Here is a 22911-nt window from a genome sequence, read left to right on the forward strand (position 1 = left end):
GGTGGCGGAAAATAAGCCACCCCCGATCAGGAGCGGAGAAGACCGTCGACATGCTACAAGAAGGCATTATACCCGACGACGTCTTTGCGACATGGCCAACGGATGGCACCAGTTGCCTGAGTATTCATCTACTGGGGTGCTCTGCAGATTGATTTAGTCTAGGAGTGATGCCCCGTGGATTTTCCAATCAAATGGATCTTGACCCTGACCCTGACGCTTACAATGGAATTTGATTTTAATATCAAAATTATGGTATTTTATTCCTGAGCAGGAGGCAGTGAAATCCTTCACGAAATGGCTTTCAGGCTAATGCCTCCGTCCCGCCAAACCTTTGGCTGGGTTTAAAGAACGCTCTGGGCCTCGTAGTCATTAAGTTGGTAATGTAGGTTCTGTTGATACGATATCCAGATTAATGCCCGATCTGGCTCTGAACGCAAGTACTCATAAAGTCTTGCGCCAACCCTCGCGTGGACCTCACTGCTAGCAACGGCACCCTCGGAGTCAATATAAAGGCCGATAACATTTCGGACACATATTGGGCTGCCCAAAAAGTAATTGCGGATTTTTCATATAGTCGGCGTTGAGAAATTTTTTCACAGCTTGTGACTCTGTAATTGCATTCTTTCTTCTGTCAGTTATCAGCATTTACTTTTAGCTTGCTTTAGAAAAAAAGTGTGAAAAATCCGCAATTACTTTTTGGGCAACCCAATATAACGTCTCTAAGTTGGGACTCAACGACACCAACCAATACAGCAGCAGAGGAAATGGAATCATTTTTGGAAGGAGATCGAAAGTACACCGATCACCGGTGAATCTTCCACGAGCCTCCGGGTCCAGTGTCGGGAAGGAAAAGAAAGTAAGAAGTATGGCGTTGGACTGTACCCCAGCGGAGAAAAACGCAGAGGCAATAGTTCATCTTGAAAATGCATCTCTCAGAAGAAAAAAACTTGGAAAGTGCAAGAAAGCCCTTCGCCAGATGCGACTGATCATAGGAAGACGAAAAATATCAGCAGGGGACGTCTAAAATGATGTGTGAGAGATAAAGGATCTCTTGGACATTATGGAAAGCTAGCGCAGATATTGGAAAACCGCAGACAAGCAGAAGCAGCTATGCAAGCCAAGAACAGCAGAGACTCCCACGAATCTAATAACATGTCGACGCCTTCGACGGTGCAAAATAAGAGGAGCGCACCGAGTCCAGTCGATGAAACCTCGGCCAATAAAAGAAGGATAAAACTGTAGAAACGAAACCACCAACGAAAACGGCTGAAGGGAAGAAACCCAACAAAGAGGCAAAAACGCCGAAAGTGACTCCGCGTCGAAAACCGTGAGCTTGGAAACCTAGCCAGCGACTGAAAGCCGAAAGGAGAGCAAAGCTACGCAGAAGTGCTTAGGGAACTTAGGTGAAACGCGAAACCGGAGGCAGCCGAACGTAAATGGCTCTGGACACAAATACTCATAAAGTCTTGCGCCAACCCTCGCAAGGACCTCACTGCTAGCAAAAACACCCTCGGAGTCAATATAAAGGGCGACAACATTTTCAGACACAGATAACGTCTCTAAGTTGGGACTCAACGACACCAACCAACCAAAGTAGCGACCGGAGGCCGTAATAATAAGCCGAAAGAAGGGCAAAGCTACGCAGAAGTACTCAGGGATCTTAGGCGAAACGCGAACCCGGAGTCAGTCGAAGTCGCCATCTGTTCCGTTTAGAAGAAGAAAACGCGAGCTATTTTTCTCGTGATGGGCGGAGTTGGGAATAAGGAGATGTTCTGCTAGACCCTCAAGGGCACTGTTAAGGAAGCTGCAGGTGACAAGAGAAATGCGCGAGCTGGATTTCCTCTCTACCGCCGAAGAGATCACTGATGCAGTGATCAAGGCAACGTTCTGCTAGACCCTTAAGGGCACTGTTAAAGAGGCTGCAGTCGTGCAGGACCTAAAACCAAAGGCGACAATAGATATGCGCGACCTGGATTCCCTCACCACCGCCGAAGAGATCACTGATGCAGTTATCAAGGCAATGGGTATAACAGCTGAGGAAGTCAATGTGCAGCTTACTGCACTTACTTCCAGAGAGCAGAGGAGGGTCTTCGTCTACTTACCAGTTAGCTGCGACAATGAGTTGCTGAAGACCAGCAGGCTTCTGATTGGAATGACAAATTGTCGGCTGACATACCGCGAAGAGAAAAAACGCTGCTTCAGCTGTTTTGGAGCAGGCCATCTACAGTGGGAATGCAAAGGACCACATAAAAGGGGAATGGGACTATGCATTAAACGCGGCAAAAGTGGAGTGAAAGGAGTGCACTAACCCTTTTAAATGCTGTATGAGCTCTTTCAGCGTAAAAGGCCCAGAGAGATGCACCAAGTCCAGTCAAGGCTGCAAGAACTGGTTTACTCTTTGTAGAAACGTGCCAACCTTTAGGCGACCCGGGTGCAATGGCACTATCACCCAGGCATCCGCGAAAATCATCGGAAAGATAACAGAGTGTAGTGTACTGGGAACTTACACAGCAAGCGATCTCCAGTATGTTATGTTCTTCTTAAATACTGGAGGGGACACAGCTTATGAGGGTATGAGCACAATTACACGAAAGAGGAACGTGAACAAGCTCGACACTCTGAAACTCATAGCGGGAATTGATAGGCAAGCCCAGCAGTCCAAGTATACACTAGACGTTCTGTCGACAGTGGAACGAGTGATGGGCATCATAGAAAAGGGTTGAAGTTTAGCGCGTAGTGTTCTTTCAACAACCGTGTAAAGTGCGGTAAAAATCTGTAAAAAATTTGACATCTTGACCCAAAAATTTGACATCTTGAAAGTCGCAATAGTTATCGGAGGTGTCTGAAATTTTGCACGTATTGCTAATGAGCGCCAAAAGTACTATCCAAATGGGTCTATGAGCTGTGGGTCCATAAGCTGATGTACCATATTAAACTATCTCCCGATTTTACTGCTTCAGCACCTAGAAGCCGCAATTGTTTCCCGATTTTGCTGAGTACTATTCCAACATTCATGGTGAGTATGGTCCAAATCGGTATATAACCTTATGTAGTTCCCGTATAAACCTATCTCCCGATGAGCCTTTTACGCCCCTAGAAGTTTCATTTTATGCCTGGTTTGTGCCTGTGCCTATTAACTATCCATACCAATGCCAATGGAGGCCACCGTAGCGCAGAGGTTAGCATGTCCGCCTATGACGCTAAACGCCTGGGTTCGAATCCTGGCGAGATCATTAGAAAAAATTCTCAGCGGTTTTTTTTCCCCTCCTAATGCTGGCGACATTTGGGAGGTACTATGCCATGTAAAACTTCTCTCCAAAGAGGTGTCGCACTGCGGCTCGCCGTTCGGACTCGGCTATAAAAAGGAGGTCCCTTATCATTGAGCTTTAACTTGAATCGGACTGCACTCATTGATATGTGAGAAGTTTGCCCCTGTTCCTTAGTGGAATGTTCATGGGCAAAATTTGCATTTGCATTTACCAATGCCATCTATGGTGGAGGGTACATTAGATTTGGCCCGGCCGAACTTACCTCTCTTCTACTTATTTCTATCTACAAGCTTCCACTATATCGCCCGTCATTATTAGCATTGGTTCAATAACGACTATATACAATTTCCCAGCGAACATTTTTCTGCAGGAGTTGAAGGGTGGGTCCAATTCTTAGACAGTCTCTTTAAAATGTTGCATGTCGAATTTTTTTTATTATTTTAAACCCATGTTGTCAATGAAGATCACCTACATACTCTAGTTTTTCCATTATCCCATGGTGATGGCAAACAATATGGCAACTCTGCCGTATTTATTCGTAATCATTGATAAACAAAATAAAAACCATTTAATATGTAATGCAAACAAATGTCATTCTTGTTAAAATTATGAGGTGGAAAACGAACAAAACACACAAAAACCATTCCCAAGGAGCCACAGTACTCCTTGTTGCAGCAGCAGCAGCAGCAGCATAAAACATGAAGGAACTCTAGGAAAGAAAAAAAAACAACAGAAAGTCATAGTAAATTAAGCTTGCCACAGTAATGCGACGACTAGCATCTTTGTGGCAAAACGAAAGGCAATGAGTGTAGAGCAAATGGAAAAATGACGCCTTGAATTGAATGTCATTGGTCGCCGCTTTTATTTGTTGTTTTGCTGGTGCTAGTTGTCCAGGCGCTTGACATCGCATAAACAGTAAATTTCACTTTACTCCAACGAATGTTTTGCAGGACCAACACTACGGGGCATATGAAAGCAGACAATTTTCCGAATAGCAAAGAAAATCTCTCAAATGTTTTGCTAAGGAAAAACTCAGGAATTTATTATTTATTTATGGTGCTTTAGGTAAGGAAGTCAATTTTTATTCTTTTTCATAAAATAAGAAAAATTCATAAAATGAGATGAATGCTGCAGTGTTTATGCTGTTGTTGTGCGTGAAGACAAAAGATTTTGCCTTAGGTTAGTTTAGGTTAGAGTGGCAGTATATTTTTTTAATAGAGTCACTTTGAATATTTTAGTCGAATGTGCTAGGCCAGTGCTCTGGTGGGAATCGAACTGGCGAACCCGCACTGGCCGACCAAGATTTGGCGTTAATTTGCTAAAACAAATAAAAAGGCCGGGGCGAACTTTGGATACCCACCACTTCTGGTATAGGCAAATTTGCCCATGAACATTCCATTAAGGAACTGGGGCAAACTTCTCACAAATCAAAGAGTGCTGTCCAATTCAATTTTAAGCTCAATGGTAAGGGACTTTTTTATAGCAGAACGGCGTGCCGCAGAGCGGCATCTCTTTAGAGAGAAGTTTTTACCTGGCAAAGTAACTCACTAATGTTAGGAGGGTTAAACACCGATCCGAATCGGTCTATAATCTGATATAGCTCCCATAAAAACCGGTCTCCCGATTTGTCTTCTTGAGTTCTTATAAGCCGAAATTTTTGTCCGATTTGGCTAAAATTTTGCATGCGGTGTTCTGGTATGACTTCCAACAACTGTGCCAACTACGATCCAAATCGGTCTATAATCGGATATAGCTCCCATATAAACCGATTTACCGATTTGAATTCATGACCCCCAGGAAGGCGCCATTTTTGTCCGATTTGGCTTAAGTTTTGCGGATAGTGTTCTGCTATGACTTTCAACAACTATACCAAGTACGGTGGAAATCAGAATGCAACCTTATATAGCTCCTATATAAACCGATCTCCCGATTTGATATTTTTGTCCGATTTAGTTAAAATTTTTCAGATAGAGTTCTGTTATGACTTTCAACAACTGTACTAAGTACGGTCCAAATCGATCTATAGCCTGTATAGCTCCCATATAAATCGATCTGCCGATTTGATTGATTGAGTCTTTACAAGCCGCAATGTTTGTCCGATTTGGCTGAAATTTGGCATGCGGTGTTCTGTTACGACTTCCAACAACTCTAGGCATAGTCTTAATCAGTCTACAATCTGATAGTGGTCCTATAAAAACCGTTCCCTCGATTATTTTTGTTCGGTTCCCAGAAGCTTTAATTTGTGCTTGTTTGACAGAAGTTTGGTATGAAGAATAAAAAGCAGAATCCATGGTGGTAGGTTCCCAAGATTCGTCTCGACCGAAATTAGCACACTTTTACTTGTTATATACAAATCTTGTCATTCGAAATATGGGACTTGAGTCCCGATGTCCTTCCTTCCTCATGTCTAAATTAAGACAAGACGAATTTATCTTCCTCTGTAGACACTACCACACCAACAGCACCCCTTTTTTCTAATCTTTATTTTTTTTTTGCAAAACTGTATTTTTTTGTATAAATTTCCATTACATTCGGGCGCTTTCTTTTCATACATTTTGCGACATTCCAAAACAAATGTGAATTTTATTTCTCCAAGACACATTTATCAGAAAATTTATTGTGCGGAATAAGCTTCGATGATGTGGCAATAGATGTAATGATTCTAACGGCATGGCATTGCACTTCAGCCCTGGCACAAATGCCAATTGAAAGCAAGAAACTGCGACTATTCCGAGGCAGACACTATAACTGAGATTTGTAAGTTATGTGGCCTCGCATAGTCAGCCAGGAATGGGAGATGGTGAATGCGTACATATGCCATTATCCTTACAATCCGATTAAGTCCAAAAACACACACATGTTGTAGAACACATTGATTTTTTAACAGCCTTCCTATGGAATTTATTACGTTTTGTTGTAATCACTTAGGGATTTTTGGAAATGGTTTTTTGAAGTGAAAGATGGAAGCCGTTGAGTGTTTAATAATTTTAGGAGTATAAACGATTTCAACTGCGTTGGGTTGAGGCGAATAATATGGAAACTTAAGTTATTTTGGCTTCCATGCAAGGCAGCCATGGGGTCACTATTTTGTTAAAAAAAAAAATTAGTTCCTTCTCGAAACGAAGTTTCTTAGTTCTTCAATAGTCTGAAATATCCATCTCTGCAAATTTGCCCTTGAACATTCCATTAAGGAACAGGGACAAACTTTTCACATATCAATGAGTGCTGTCCGATTCAAGTTTTAAGATCAAAGAGGTAACACAGAGGATAGCATGTCCACCTAGTACGCTGAATGCCTGGGTTCGAATCCTGTAGTTCCTTCTCAAAATGAAGTTTAACAGTTCTTCAATAGTCTGAAATATCCATCTCTGCAAATTTGCCCTTGAACATTCCATTAAGGAACAGGGACAAACTTTTCACATATCAATGAATGCTGTCCGATTCAAGTTTTAAGGTCATAGAGGTAACGCAGAGGTAAGCATGTCCGCCTAGTACGCTGAATGCATGGGTTCGAATCCTGTAGTTCCTTCTCAAAGAGAAGTTTAACAGTTCTTCAATAGTCTGAAATATCCATCTCTGCAAATTTGACCTTGAATATTCCATTAATGAACGGGGACAAATTTTTCACATATGAATGAGTGCTGTCCGATTCAAGTTTTAAGATCAAAGAGGTAACGCAGAGGTTAGCATGTCCGCCTAGTACGCTGAATGCCTGGGTTCGAATCCTGGCGGGACCATCATAAAAAAATTTTTCAGTTATCCGCTCCGAATGCTGGCGGCATTTGTGAGGTATTATGCCATGTAAAAACTTCTCCCCAAAGAGGCGTCGCACTGCGCCACGCCGTTCGGATTCGGCTATAAAAAGGAGGCCTCTTATCATTGAGCTTAAATTGTTTCAGGGGGATATACTCTGATTGTATCAACATGTCTTATACACCTGTGGATTGGGGGGACACATAGGTAATTTTCACTCATGTCTGTCCTTAATGCATAAGAGGCTTTAGAGAGGTTGATAGAAACATATCTTTGGGCAAAGATTCCTGAAGATCACCTCTCTCGGCAACAGCATGCATTTAGTAAGGGCAAGTCCACTGAAACAGCCCTTCACGACCTAGTCAGCTACATAGAGGGTTTCCTCGCTGTCAATAAATGATACCATTTCTTAACATTGAAGGTGCTTTCAATGATGTAAAACTGACGTTAATCATGAAGCAGCTGGAGTTTCTTCATCATCAATTCTACCGTAAGAAAGTTTATTAATTTGTGGCTGGAACACTTGAAGCAATGTAACTTAGGTAAGGGTTAAGGCAAGCTGTGGTCTATTGTAAAGTCACTCTCAAACTCCGGCATGACAAGACCTCAGTCTCTTTTGGTGGCGCAATTGTGACTGATCCGAAGAGATGCGCCAGGTTGTTCATTTCATTGTGCATTGTGCGAGAGTGACAGGGCTAGAAGCCATTCGTTGCATCATTGGTCTCCGAGACGACGGACAGCCATCATAATTTACCGTATCATATATATTACAAGTATCATCCCTGGCACAAAATCATTCAAGGCATTGGGCCCCAACGGAATTCTCTACTGATGCTGAAGAATCTCCTCCTCACGGGACTCGTTAGAGAATTTCCATTCGAGCATCAGCATGTATTTCGAAGACTGCATAGCACAACGACTGCATTGCATGCCATCACCGCAAACATTTGTCATGGCACTAGACCTATCGAAGGAATTTGACATTATCAGCCATGCCAAACTATTTAGGGACATCACCAATACGTCCCTCCAGCCAAGACTCAAACATAACTTCAAGCTGTCTAAGCAAAGCCTCATGGACTGTTGTCGCAGAGACCATCCAAATCATCATTTTGTGGATAAGTATCCACCGCTCAGACGCCTCAAGGAGGATCTACATTATCTAGAGCATGAGGTTCAGCGCGAAAGCCAATTTTGGTTAAAAATTCGATATATAAAAAATGAAACTTGTATATCCCCGAAACCAGTGAATATTTTGTATACCTCAAGCGGACTTTTTTGTAGGGATTTTTGAGCACTATCCAGCAAAAAAATCGGAAAATCGGATCACAAATGAAGATTTGGCAGCTCAAACAATTTTTCGAAATGTCGAGGCAACCAACTTTAAGGGCCTGCCAAGAGGTAGTCTGGGCGCTACCTGGGACCTAAGGTTTTCGCACATAATCTTTCTGACAACCTCGGCTCCAACCGTTTCAAATTTTAAAGAGATACCTCTACCAGTTTTCGCACCACATATTTTTTAAAATTTTTTTTTTTCAATTTCTCCCACTGTGCGATGACGAAGTGGGCTACCGAAAGTGGTTTAGCTTAAATTCGTGCAGGAAAGAAAAAGTTCTTTTCAGCAGGAGATACAAGTTGCCTACGGTGGCACCTGTCTCCTTGGGGGAAGAGGATGTTCCATTTACTTAAAACGCGCAAAATACTTGGGTGTTTTGCTGGACAAGAAATTGAACCTCAAATCCAACATTTTGGATAGGGTGAGAGAGGCAACTCTTGCCCTGTACACCTGAAATAGGGTTATTGGCAGAGAGTAGTAGCAGTTGAACCGCGTTTCATGCACTGGGTATGTACTGCAATTGTCAGACCTATAATGCTATATGATGATGTGGTCAGGTGGACGGAGCTTCAAAAGTCCACCTACTGTTCAATAGTCAACCGGATCTAAAGGATGGATTGTTTGTGCATCACAGCCGCACTGAGGATGACACCATCTGATGCACTGAATTTAAAGCGATATCTAATGCCTCTGGACATTGTGACTAGACAAGATGCTGCGACCTTCTCAGACAGCCAAGTAACCATTAAATCTCTGCAGAACGTATTTCTGAACACAAAAACCGCCCTTGAATACTGCAGATCTCTAAACGAGATGGCTGAAAAGTTCAATATTAACTCGTTCTGGGTGCCGGGCCATAGAGGTACTCCACAGAAATGTACAGCTGGCGAGCGTGCGAGACTAGGAACTACCCTACACATTCCAGGGATACTGGAATCTGTGGATATGCCGCTAGCGACATGTAAGCTAAGTTTTCAGAATCAGGCCCGAAGGACAACGAATGATAGATGGGCACCAAGGGGGTATTGTGAGCATTCCAAAATGTTGTGGCCTAATTTAGCCTTGAAAAGGTCTACCGCTTTGCTGTCGCTGGCTAGAACAGACGTCTCAGTCATTATGTCCGTGATGACAGGTCACGGCCTAATCGGAAAGCATGCTGTCAAACTGAAGGTTGCCAGCAACGAGTATTCCGGAAGCCGTAAGGACGTCGAGGTAGAAGAGACTATAGAACATCTGCTGTGTGTGTATGTCCCTCATTGGTAGTCAGAAGGAGTTCCATTTTAAGTTCTCATCTATTGGGCTTTTTAAAGCGAGCTGGATGGTTCAACGGTAGAAACTAGAAGGTTTGTATTCTTCTTCTGTCCCTGCGGTATCAAAGGGACCAAAATGTCTAAGTGAGTCTGATGGCAGACTGCTAGGTGAGTAAATATGTTTCGTATAGGGGTGTTTTTGGGGGTCAGGTGTACCCCCATGTATCACATTCGTAACTTAGTCGCAAAAGGTGGGGCTGCCGCCCTAGACATCCCACCTTAAATAAGTATACCCAATTTATTTTTTTGAGTTATTACAAACAGACTTTATTTCGCGTAAGACGCCCCGCCCATCTCCGAGATCTAGCGTTTTTGAAAATAGGGTAAGGAGAGGATCCGCCCATCAGTGTTTGGATGTTAGATCCACTTCAGTCTCTTGGTGGATTGTAGTAGGCAAACCCTTTACCCCGAAAGTGGATATGAGATTCATACTCTACTCCCAAAAACCACATTCCTGCTACATATTGCTGTAGTCGGTATTTATGTGTGGATCAGGGGGAGTTTATGAGACGAGTCGTTTCTCGTCCCCTCGAATCGTCCCTAGGCCATAAAACAGATATCAGATTTGAGCCCCTTTTTGTCATAATCCACAAATATGCCCAGTTTGAGAGGTATGCAGGGTGGGGCGGCCACCTACGCACTTAGCCCTGAAACAATATCAGCATCGTGCTCTACTGTTAAATTCCTTTTATTTGACTTGCAATTGCGATTGGTTAAGGGGGAGATTATGGGGTGAGACTACCCCAAAACAATTTGTCTCAAAATTGGATATCAAATTCGTTTTCTACGCTAAGACCCAAAAGACAATTGATTTGAGTCCTTTAATGTCGAGAAATACATGTCCGGCTGAATGTCAACATTAGATTCGAACTCACTGTCATAGACCTTTTGTTGAATTCCCATATTATCCTGATCGAATTAGATGTCTCATTAAAGCATATGAGGTGGGTGGGGCGGCCCCAGACTTTGCCCCAAATGTGTATATCAGAGTCGTGGTCAACACTTAAAGACCTTCCATTTGATACCCATTTTGTGACGTTGGACATTGATGCCCGTTTAGGGAATTTTTGGTGTTGGAGAGGCTCCGTAGACACCATGAACCAAATTCTTTTAACAGATGTGAACTCAACTTCTAAACACATTTTATTTAATACCCTTATTATCCCAATCGCCCTTCAGACACCAAGGAATACAATTTTATGTCAGATTTGTACTCTACTTTTAAATACGATTAATTTGATACCCATATTGCCCAAAGCGGTAAAAATGTCCAGTTGGGTGCTGGTTTTTTGGGGTGGGGGACCCCCCGACACTAAGGATGACATTTTTATATTAAGTTCGTAATCTACTCTTAAATACCTTTCATTTGATACCCATATTGTCCCAGTCGGTAAACATGTCCGTTCGGGTGGGTTTTGAGATGGGGCGTCCCCCCAAATTAGTTGACCCCAAATTTGTATATCAATTTCATGTGGCTGGGGCACCATAAGGTGGCATACAAAATTCCGCTTAAATCGGTGCACGCATCTCCGAGATCTGGCGTTTTTGAAAATTGGGGTAAGGGAGAAGGTCCGCCCCCCCCTTCGGAAATCATAAAATGTAGTACCCTATTTTCACCGTGGGCTCAAACTCTACCATCTGTGAAAATTTCATGAAAATCGGTTCATCCGTTTTTGAGTCTATACGGAACACACAATCAAACTAACAAACAAAGCGCAACAATTTAATTATACCCTACACCACTACTGTGGTACAGGATATTATAACTTAGTGAATTAGTTTGTCACACCCAAAAGGAAGAGAGATAGACCCATTGATAAGTATACCGATCGACTCAGAATGACTTTCTGATTCGATTTAGCTATGTCCGTCTGTCTGTCTGTCCATGTTGATTTGTGTACAAACTACAGGTCGCAATTTTCATCCGAACGTCTTCAAATTTGGTATGGACATGTTTTTCGGCCTAGAGACATAGCCTATTGAAATTGAAAAAATCGATTCAGATTTGGATATACAATAGCTCCCATATATATGTTCGTCCGATTTGTGGTAATACTGCCAATAAATGGTCATTTGTTAACCGATTCTCTCGAAATTTGGCAGGAAGGATTTTCTTATGACTCCCGACATTACAGGTGCATTTTATAGAAATCGGATCAGATTTGGATATAGCTCCCATATAAATGTTCGTCCGATTTGCAGTAATAAAGCAATAAAATGCTCATTTGTTAACCGATTCTCTTGAAATTTGGATTTTCTCTTGACTCTCGAAATTATAATTTTTGTTTGTTTCTCTTTTTGCCTTTCCTTACTGGTTTTTATATAATAGATTTCAGGATTCTGAATGTAACCATGTGCACAAAAACTAATTTCCTCCCTTCAATTTTAGATTTTATAATCAAACTGACCTTTACTTGCTCCCAGCTATCCCTCGTCCCCTTGCCATCTTCTAATAGTTATATAGAGCTCTTAGTAAATCACCACTTATGAACGCCATGCTGATTGCGTTTTTAATTACCTGTCATTTTTTCTACGCAACTTAATTAAAAGCAAATACCATATAGCAAAAAAAACAAGACCAGCAAACACAATAAATTGGTAATTGTACATAAATCCCCCGTATACAATTATCTCATGTTGACATATGTGATATTTTGTGGCTTTTTATTAGCTGTAAAGATGCATAGGAAAAAATTAGAACAATTTTGTAATTTTGTTTGAAAATGATAAAACAAATAAATAATAATTAAATGATTGTTCGGGATCAATCAATTGATAAACCAAACCAAACGAAAATAGAAATACAAGAGCATTCACAGACAACAAATGTGGTTGTCTATGTCAATATGCACATGTATTCATGAAATTGTCAATTGTACAAATGTATGTGCAATTGTATAAAAAATTCCGGAAATTGAAATGGCTTGATTTGAATTGAAACATTCTTTTTTCCGGGAATATATGCGAAAAGTTGACACTATTCATCTACTTGGTATTTCATAACAACATTTTTGTCACTTTACTTTTATTTTAATTTACTTAGATGGAACATTTGTCAGTTGGATCACTGCTACTTGGATCTCATGCTGACTAGGAGGTTAACATTTTATAACATCATCTGGGATTGGTTCTGCGGTATCCTCTTAGCCCCCAATCTTCGGACACTAGCAGTTGGATAAAATGTTATTTCCATATCCTCAGCATGCTATCTGTGCCAGCTACCAGGTTTCCTTCTTTGTCTCTGCAGGAGGATGTGCCTGCACCAGAGCCATAGGTTTGATGTTTACTTTACTTTGATAGAATTTCCAGTCTTCATTCGGACTCCTGTACATCTCAATTCGTTCACACCAACGTCTGTCCATTTCCTTTTTATACCCTCCACCATAGGATGGGGGTATACTAATTTCGTCATTCTGTTTGTAACTACTCGAAATATTCGTATATATATTCTTGATCTTCGTGACATTTTATGTCGATCTAGCCATGTCCGTCCGTCTGTCTGTCGAAAGCACGCTTACTTCCGAAGGAGTAAAGCTAGCCGCTTGAAATTTTGCACCATTACTTCTTATTAGTGTAGGTCGGTTGGTATTGTAAATGGGCCATATCGGTCCACGTTTTGATATAGCTGCCATATAAACCGATCTTGGGTCTTAACTTCTTGAGCCTCTCGAGAGGCGCAATTCGTATCCGATTGGAATGAAATTTTGCACGACGTGTTTTGTTATGATATCCAACAACTGTGCCAAGTATGGTTCATATCGGTCCATAACCTGATATAGCTGCCATATAAACCGATCTTGTGTCTTGACTTCTTGAGCCTCTAGAGTGCGCAATTCTTATCCAATTGGAATGAAATTTTGCACAACGTGTTTTGTGATGATATCCAATAACTGTGCCAAGTATGGTTCAAATCGGTCTATAACCTGATATAGCTGCCATATAAACCGATCTTGGGTCTTGACTTCTTGAGTCTCTAGAGGGCGCAATTCTTATCCAATTGGAATGAAATTTTGCACGACGTGTTTTGTTATGATATCCAATAACTGTGCCTAGTATGGTTCAAATCGGTCCATAACCTTATATAGCTGTCATATCAACCGATCTTGGGTCTTGACTTCTTGAGCCTCTAGAGTGCGCAATTCTTATCCGATTGAAATGAAATTTTGCACGACGTGTTTCGTTATGATATCCAACAAATGTGCCAAGTATGGTTCAAATCGGTCTATTGCCTGATATAGCTGCCATATAAACCGATCTTGGGTCTTGACTTCTTGAGCCTCTAGAGTGCGCAATTCTTATCCGATTGCAATAAAATTTTGCACGACGTGTTTTGTTATGATATCCAATAAATGTGCCAAGTATGGTTCAAATCGGTCCATAACCTGATATAGCTGCCACATAAACCGATCTTGGGTCTTGACTTCTTGAGCCTCTAGAGTGCGCAATTCTTATCCGATTGGAATGAAATTTTGCACGACGTGTTTTGTTATGATATCCAACAACTGTGCCAAGTATGGTTCAAATCGGTCCATAACCTGATATAGCTGTCATATAAACCGATCTTGGGTCTTGACTTCTTGAGCCTCTAGAGTGCACAATTCTTATCCGATTTGAATGAATTTTGGCACGACGTGTTTTATTATAATATCCAACAACTGTGCCCAGTATGGTTCAAATCGGTTCGTAACCTGATATAGCTGCCATATAAACCGATCTTGGGTCTTGACTTCTTGAGCCTCTAGAGGGCGCAATTCGTATCCGATTTGAATGAATTTTGGCACGACGTGTTTTGTTATGATATCCAACAACTGTGCCAAGTATGGTTCAAATCGGTCTATTGCCTGATATAGCTGCCATATAAACCGATCTTGGGTCTTGACTTCTTGAGCCCCTACAGGGCGCAATTATTATCCGAATTGCCTGAAATTTTGTTTGACGGATTCTCTCATGACCATCAACATACGTGTTTATTATGGTGTGAATCGGTCTATAGCCCGATACAGCTTCCATATAAATCGATCTCTCTATTTTATTGGTTGCCCAAAAAGTAACTGCGGATTTTTTAAAAGAAAGTAAATGCATTTTTAATAAAACTTAGAATGAACTTTAATCAAATATACTTTTTTTACACTTTTTTTCTAAAGCAAGCTAAAAGTAACAGCTGATAACTGACAGAAGAAAGAATGCAATTACAGAGTCACAAGCTGTGAAAAAATTTGTCAACGCCGACTATATGAAAAATCCGCAATTACTTTTTGGGCAACCCAAAACTTCTTGTTTTTTTTTTTCATTTTAAAAACCAGAAGTTTATTTTTATTGGTTATATGCATGATATTTTGTGCAGTAAAGGTTTTTGAACATGCAATCATAAATAATTAACCCAAATTCCGAAATGGCTATTTAGAATTCAGAGCACCCATCCATTGAAACTTGCCATACAAATGGGCCACGTCGTAGAGAAACACGCTATAGGTGAAATTTAAAAGCGGTACGTAAGGTGGCACCATCTCAGCTCTAATGCTATAATTTAACACTGTGTATTCATAATCCTGAAATATGAAACGTATGCCAGTTAGATAAGCAAAAGGATCAAACGGACACATTTTACAAATACCTTTCTTAGAGGACACTCATAGGGAATGTTACTTGACTTTCTCAATTCGGCCATTAAATTCTTTACAAGAAAATTCGACGCACTTTGGGTCAGAGCATCGCAAAGATTTAGTTTAAGATCAATAAATGTAAAGCGTTTATTGCCATTTTGAGGCTTTATGTCGACTTTAAAGCGAACATCTGCACTCTTGGTCAACTCTCGATCGAACAGAAAACGAGCGTTTATGAGGTAAGTATTGGTGCTAGTTTTGTAGTAGGAACATTCGGTATTTTCTTTGCCACTGCCATTGAATATTTTGCAAGTCGAGTTGTATAATTCAACTGTGAAGCGCCTGGTGGAGGCCTGGAGAAAAAAAACTCACTCTCATGGTATATGCATTGCATTGCGAAATATGTAAACTTACATTCAAGTGAAAAATATTGGCAACCAAAAAAAATTGAAATACAAAATTTTTGGTGTACATTTTATCGCCTGATAATACTGCAATGTTCTAATATTAGAGTACAGCAATTTTCGCTTCACTGAAAATGTGTTCTTAATGGATATTAAACTTCAATTAATTCTATAGTGTAATAGAAATTTATAAACTCACATTAAACCATATATGTTTTTAATTGTGCGGACGTATGGTAGAATGGCTGGTTGAAAAATTTAAGTGAATATGCATTAAGGAGCATTTGTTGAAAAAGCACATGTGGAAAAGTTTTCAATGAGTTAAGAGCCATTAAACTCTTGAACAACTGACATGTTGATTTGTTTTTCGTTCTGTAGACCCAGAATATCGCATCGAGCCTTAAAATTGTTCGTTGATCATTCGTTTCATGTAGAAGCGAAATTCGCTATTTCTCGCTCGACTTCTTTTTTCTTGTCTGCTTTTTTGTTAAAGTTCTTCGTATAATTGCATACCCCTATTAATCCATATAGATTCACAAGTGTGAAAGATTAAAACCTAAAGTCAATGAGATAATTGGCTGTAGGACCTGGTAAATCCACCCTGGACCAGATATTCACACTGCGCCAAATCCTGGAAAAGACCCGAGAAGGACAAATCATCACCTACCATCTCTTTGTTGACTACAAAGCCGCCTTCGATACTCCTTTACGTTCAAAGTTATTTCAAGCCATTTCCGAGTTTGTTAAGTCCAAATAGCAGTGACCCGACTAAAGAACAACAAGGCAGCAGGAACCGACGGGTTACCCGCTGAACTATTTAAGACCGGAGGCGACACGCTAATAATACTCCTTTACGTTCAAAGGTATTTTAAGCCATGTCCGAGTTTGGTAAGTCCAAATAGCAGTGACCCCACTAAAGAACAACAAGGCAGCAGAAGCCGACGGGTTACCCGCTGAACTATTTATGACCGGAGGCGACACGCTAATAAGGCGAATGCATCAGCTTATCTGCGCAATTTGGCTAAAAGAACGCATACCCGATGATTGAAACCTCAGCATACTATGTCCCGTACACAAGAAAGGAGACAAGACGGAATGTGCCAACTACAGAGGAATAAGATATTCACACTGCGCCAAATCCTGGAAAAGATTCGAGAAGGACAAATCAACATCTAACAACTCTTTAACTACAAAGCCGCCTTCGATATTCCTTTACGTTCAAAGTTATTTCAAGCCATGTCTGTGTTTAGTATCCCTGCAAAATTGATAAGACTCTGTAGGCTAACACTTGCTGATACGCGTTCCTCGGTAAGAAAAGGAAAGAATCTCTACGAAACCTTTAATACCAAACGAGGTTTCATACAAAGAGACAGCCTATAGTGTGATCTCTTAAATATCCTGTTGGAGGGTATTATAGATGTGAATAGATATGGCACACTAATCACTAGAGAACAAATGCTACTCGCCTATGCCGACGACATCCATATCATAGGTTGGTCTGCAGCCTTTGAAAGAATCGAAGAGAGTCAGTAAAAATGGGTCTGGCAGTAAATGGAGACAAGACGAAATGAATGGTTTCAACTCCGAAAAAGCCTTGCACAACCGAGGTGAAGAAAATGGAGAAAGTTGCGAGCCACAACTTTGAGACAGTCGGTAACTTTATCTACCTCGGCACCGCCGTAACCGAAACGAATGACACCAGTTTAAAGATAAAGCGAAGAATAATACTGGCTAACAGATGCTACTTTGGACTAAGTAAGCAGTTTAGAAACAAGGACACCTCTCGACAGACGAAGATTACACTATACAAGACACTGATACTACCCGTGCTGTTATATGGTTCTGAAACAATGGGTATTTGTGAAAGCAGATGAGGCAGTACTTGGAGTATTTGAGAGAAAGATTCTTTGTAAAATATATGGACCAGTTTGCGTTAATGGAGAATATAGGCGACGTATGAACCACGAGCTGTATGACGACGATAGCATAGTTACACGCATCAAAATACAATGGATGCGTTGGCTAGGTCATGTTGTCAGAAGGGATGAAGAAGCTCCAGCGAAGCAGTCTTTTGAAGGCAAACACAGCGGTACACGCAAACCGGAAAGACCAAAAACCCCATGGAAAGATCAAGTGGTGGAAGACACCTCGAAACTTGGTGTCAAAGATTTTAGAATAAGCGAAGAAGATCGAGGCGCTTGGAACGCTACTCTACGTTCGGCTAGTGGAACAAATACTCCGTCATAACCAATTAAAGTAAAGTAAGAGCTCGTAGTCCTATGTGTCCCGTCATGACACCGAAAGCTATACTGACCTCCTTCTTCTTATGATCTGGGTATCTACATAGGATTTTCATCGTCCAACCGACCGTTTCGCTGTTCCACAGGATTACATGCGTATTCGTCGCTCACTCCATTAAGTCGGACTGCGTCGACCAGAAAGGCTTCGGGTTAACCAAATTCATTCTCTGGCCTTCACTATCAAGTCGTTTGACTTTTCATTCCCACTCACTTCGCTATGGCCCGCCAAAATTTCAGAAAAATCGGATAATAAATGTGGTTTTTTTTGTGCTTAAGACCCTAAATTGGCGGATCGGTCTATGTATCTTCGAACTTAACCTGCTTATGGACAAAAAAAAGTATTTGTGCAAAGTTTCAGCTCAATATCTCTATTTCTAAAGACTGTAGCGTGATTTCAACAGACAGACGGACGGACATGGCTAGATCGCCTTAGATTTTTACGCTGATCAAATGCAAATTTTGCCCATGAACATTCGACTAAGGAACAGGGGCAAACCTCTCACATACCAATGAGTGCAGTAAGATTCAAGTTTTAAGCTCAAAGATAAGGGACCTCCTTTTTTTATAGCCGAGTCCGAACGGCGTGCCGCAGTGCGACACCTCTTTGGAAAGAAGTCTTACATGGCAAAGTACCTCACATATGTTGCCAGCATTCGGAGGGGAAAACCACCGCTGAAAAATTTTTCTGACGGTCTTGCCATGATTCGAACCCAGGCGTTCAGCGTCATAGGCGGACATGCTAACCTCTACGCTTCGGCGGCCATTTACACTGATCAAGAATATATTGATACTTTATAGGATCGGAAATGGATATTTCGATGTGTTGCAAACGGAAGAACAAAATGAATATACCCCTATCCTTCAGTGGTGGGTATAAAAAAATACTAAAAGATTGATTGGTTTATAATCCTACGCAGTACTGTGGTTTATTTTTACCGCCTTGGCTATAAACACCACCCCGACCTTTCTCCATGTTCCAGGATTGTAGGCCAGTGCCAAACTCATCCTGAAAATCCCTTTCAGCTATCTCAGAGTGACCCCAAGCGACTCTTGTAGCAGCGCCGTGATGATACCGTCTGATTCGGGCGATTTGAACGACCGGAAGGTGCAAATCGCCTTCACTTTCTCCTCATCAATAATGTCCTCGGCAAGTACTTCCATGGATTCAAACCTGGTGGGTATTACAATGTTATGACGGTCCTCCTCTTCCTCGCTGCCTGGAAATGTGTTGCCATAATAAGTTCCCTCGCCTCCTGGCTATTCTCGGTATGAATTATGTGCAAATATTGGGTTGCCCAAAAATTAATTGCGGATTTTTTAAAAGAAAGTAAATGCATTTTTAATAAAACTAAGAATGAACAGTAACAGCTGATAACTGACAGAAGAAAGAATGCAATTACAGAGTCACAAGCCGTTGAAAAAATTTTCAACGCCGACTATATGAAAAATCCACAATTACTTTTTGGGCAACCATATTTTTATACCTCGACCAAAGGATGGGTAGTATAGTAATTTCGCCATTCTGTTTGTAACTACTCGAAATCTTCGCCAGAGATCCCATAAATTATATATATTCTTGATCGTCGTGACATTTTATATAGATTTAGCCATGTTCGTCCGTCCGTCCGTCCGTTCGTCCGTCTGTCCGTCCGTCCATCCGTCTGTCCGCCCGTCCGTCCGTCTGTCCGTCCGTCCGTCCGTCTGTCTGTCGAAAGCACGCTAACTTCCGAAGGAGTAAAGCTAGGTGCTTGAAATTTTGCACAAATACTTCTTATTAGTGTAGGTCGGTTGGTATTGTAAATGGGCCATATCGGCCCATGTTTTGATATAGCTGCCATATAAACCGATCTTGGGTCTTGACTTCTTGAGCCTCTAGAGTGCGCCATTCTTATCCGATTGGAATGAAATTTTGCACGACGTGTTTTGTTATGATATCCAACAACTGTGCCGAGTATGGTTGAAATCGGTCCATAACCTGATATAGCTGCCATATAACCGATCTTGGGTCTTGACTTCTTGAGCCTCTAGAGTGCGCAATTCTTATCCGATTAGAATGAAATTTTGCACGAAGTGTTTTGTTATTATGTCCAACATCTGTGCCAAGTATGGTTGAAATCGGTTCATAACCTGATATAGCTGCCATATAAACCGATCTTGGGTCTTGACTTCTTGAGCCTCTAGAGTGCGCAATTCTTATCCGATTGGAATGAAATTTTGCACGACGTGTTTTGTTATGATATCCATCAACTGTGCCAAGTATGGTTCAAATCGGTTCATAACCTGATATAGCTGCCATATAACAGATCTTGGTTCTTGACTTCTTGAGCCTCTAGAGGGCGCAATTCTTATCCGATTAGAATGAAATTTTGCACGACGTGTTTTGTTATGATGTCCAACATCTGTGCTAAGTATGGTTGAAATCGGTTCATAACCTGATATAGCTGCCATATAAACCGATCTGGGTCTTGATTTCTTGATCCTTTAGAGTGCGCAATTCTTATCCGATTGTAATGAAATTTTGCACAACGTGTTTTGTTATGATATCCAACAACTGTGCCAAGTATGGTTTTAATCGGTCCATAACCTGATATAGCGGTCATATAAACCGATCTTGGTTCTTGACTTCTTCAGCCTCTAGAGGGCGCGATTCTTATCCAATTTGAATGAATTTTTGCACGTAGTATTTTGATATGGTATCCAACAACTGTGCCAAGTATGGTTCAAATCAGTTCATAACCTTATGTAGCTGTCATATAAACAAATCTGGGGACTTGACTTCTTGAGGTTCTAGAGGGCGCAATTCCTATCCGATTTGGCTGAAATTTTGCAAGACGTTTTTTATTGTTACTTTCAACAACTATGTGAAATAAGATACAAGTCGGTTCATAATCTGATATAGCTGCCATATAAACCGGACTAGGATCTTGACTTCTTGAGCCTCTAGAGGCCGCAATTATTATCCGATTTGCCTGAAATTTTGTACGACGGATTCTCTCATGACCATCAACATACGTGTTTATTAAGGTCTGAATCGGTCTATAGCCCGATACAGCTCCCATATAAATTGATCTCTCTATTTTACTTCTTGAGCCGCAAAGGGCGCAATTCTTATTCGAATTGGCTGTCATTTTCCACAGGTCTCCAACATATAATTTAATTGTCGTTCAAACCGGACCATATCTTGATATCGCTCTAATAGCAGAGCAAATCCTTTTTTTTCTCCTAAAAAGAGATGCCGGGAAAAGAACTCGACAATTGCGATCCATGGTGGATGGTTTGCTTTAGGAAAACGTTTATTTTTAACCCGAATTTAAAACAAAATAGCTTTCAAACTTGGTTTCACAACTACTTAGAATTTAGAGCACCCATCCATTGAAATTTGCCATACAATTGGGCCTCGTCATAGAGTATCAGGCTATAAGTGAAATTCAAAAATGGTGCATATGGTGGCAACATTTCAGCATTGAAGCTGTAATTGTTCACTTTGTATTCATAATCCTGGAATATGAAATTAATTCGAGTTAAAGAAGAAAACCATACGTAAATCAGATAAATATGTATTGCCAATACCTTTCTAAGGGGACACTCATAGGGTATATTACTTGTCTTTCTCAATTCAGCAATTAAATTCTTGACAATGATATTCGTCATACCTTGTGTTAGAGCATCGCAAAGGTTTAGTTTGAAATCGAAAAATGTTAAACGTTTATTGGCATTTTGTGGTTTAATGTCGACCTTAAACCGCACATCTGCACTCTTGGTCAACTCTCGATCAAAGAAAAAACGAGCATTTAAAATGTAGTCATCAGTGGCAGTTTTATAAAATGAACATCCAATATTCTCTTTGCCATTGCCATTAAATATTTTGCAAGTCCAGTTGTATAGTTCTACACTGAAACGTCTGGTGGAGGACTGGAGGAAAACATTTTTTCTTCATAAATGCTTAGCAAAATATGTTTAATTCGTAGAACTTACATTAATGTGAAAAATATTGGGAACCACAAAACATAGAAATATAAAATATTTGGTAGACATTTTGTCGTCTGATGAAACTAGAATGAAATCACAATAATGCCCATTAATGTTCGTTTCATAGAAAATGTATTTTTAATGACCATTTAACTTCAATCTGTAGTGTAATCTACATTTATTATATAATTGAACTCCATAGGCTTTTAATTGTTCCGAAGCATTGCCAATGGCTGTTCAATAAATTGAAGTGAATAACCATTTAGGGGCTTCCACGTTGGTTGTATAGCGTATAAAGACTTCATTAATGTTAACTACGATTGGAAGAGGTGAACAACCTGTTTAAACTTCGATAAAAACTGATCTTCCAATGTGGCTTTCTTAAAATCAGACTGGTTCTCAAAGAAATGGGAACCTTAAGAGGAACTCCTCTTAAGTGCGTGATCCTATGCCAAGACAACATGTTCTCTACAAGACTGTGCCGATGGCAACAGTGCGTTGTTCTCGACTTCAAGATTCATCTCAGGTATCCGATCGGATACCTGTCCCCTTCCTTCCAGGTTTCCTATCGTTGCCTCGATTATACCGCGATGGTATGAGCAGCTCTCATCCTCAATCCATTCTCTCATCGCCTTAAGTCTTATAGCCGTAGTGGCTGCCTCACACTTAATCTGTAGGTCAATGGGTCGAATATCTAGAATAGTCTCCAGTGTCCTAGTGGGCGTGGTCTTCATCGCTCCGCCTATGCCAAGACAACATGTTCTCTGAACCTGTTGTATGGTCCTTATGTTGCACTTTTTCTCCATAGCAGTCCACCAAACTACTGAGGCGTAAGTAAGTATTGATCTAATCATGCTCTTGTAGAGCCACTGGACTATCCTAGGATTCAGGCCCCATTTCGAGCCTACGGCCCGTCTACATAGTCCCCAAAATCTATAAGCCTTCTCAGTACGCTCCATAATGTGAC

General features: G+C 40.9%; 1 protein-coding gene across 1 annotated transcript; it reads right to left on the reverse strand.

Moving 5' to 3' along the window:
- Positions 1 to 21320: 21320 nt before the first annotated feature.
- Positions 21321 to 22010, reverse strand: LOC131997853 (uncharacterized). The gene is made up of 3 exons (XM_059369684.1): positions 21951 to 22010; positions 21546 to 21887; positions 21321 to 21473 (listed from the first exon to the last, which is right to left on the reverse strand). Exons 1-3 carry the CDS (start codon positions 22008 to 22010, stop codon positions 21321 to 21323), a joined length of 555 nt encoding a protein of 184 aa, XP_059225667.1.
- Between the last annotated feature and the right edge of the window lie 901 nt (positions 22011 to 22911).

This window comes from Stomoxys calcitrans, chromosome 5 (assembly GCF_963082655.1).
Source record: "Stomoxys calcitrans chromosome 5, idStoCalc2.1, whole genome shotgun sequence".
Classification (NCBI taxonomy): Eukaryota; Metazoa; Arthropoda; class Insecta; order Diptera; family Muscidae; genus Stomoxys; species Stomoxys calcitrans.

Excerpts from the sequence above, each read along its gene's own strand:
- LOC131997853 (XM_059369684.1), bottom strand. The coding sequence starts at position 22,010 with ATGTCTACCAAATATTTTATATTTCTATGTTTTGTGGTTCCCAATATT. Across the intron at positions 21,888-21,950 it reads CCAATATTTTTCACATTAAT|TCCTCCACCAGACGTTTCAG; the intron begins GTAAGTTCTACG and ends GTTTTCCTCCAG. Across the intron at positions 21,474-21,545 it reads ATGAGTGTCCCCTTAGAAAG|GATTATGAATACAAAGTGAA; the intron begins GTATTGGCAATA and ends TTCATATTCCAG.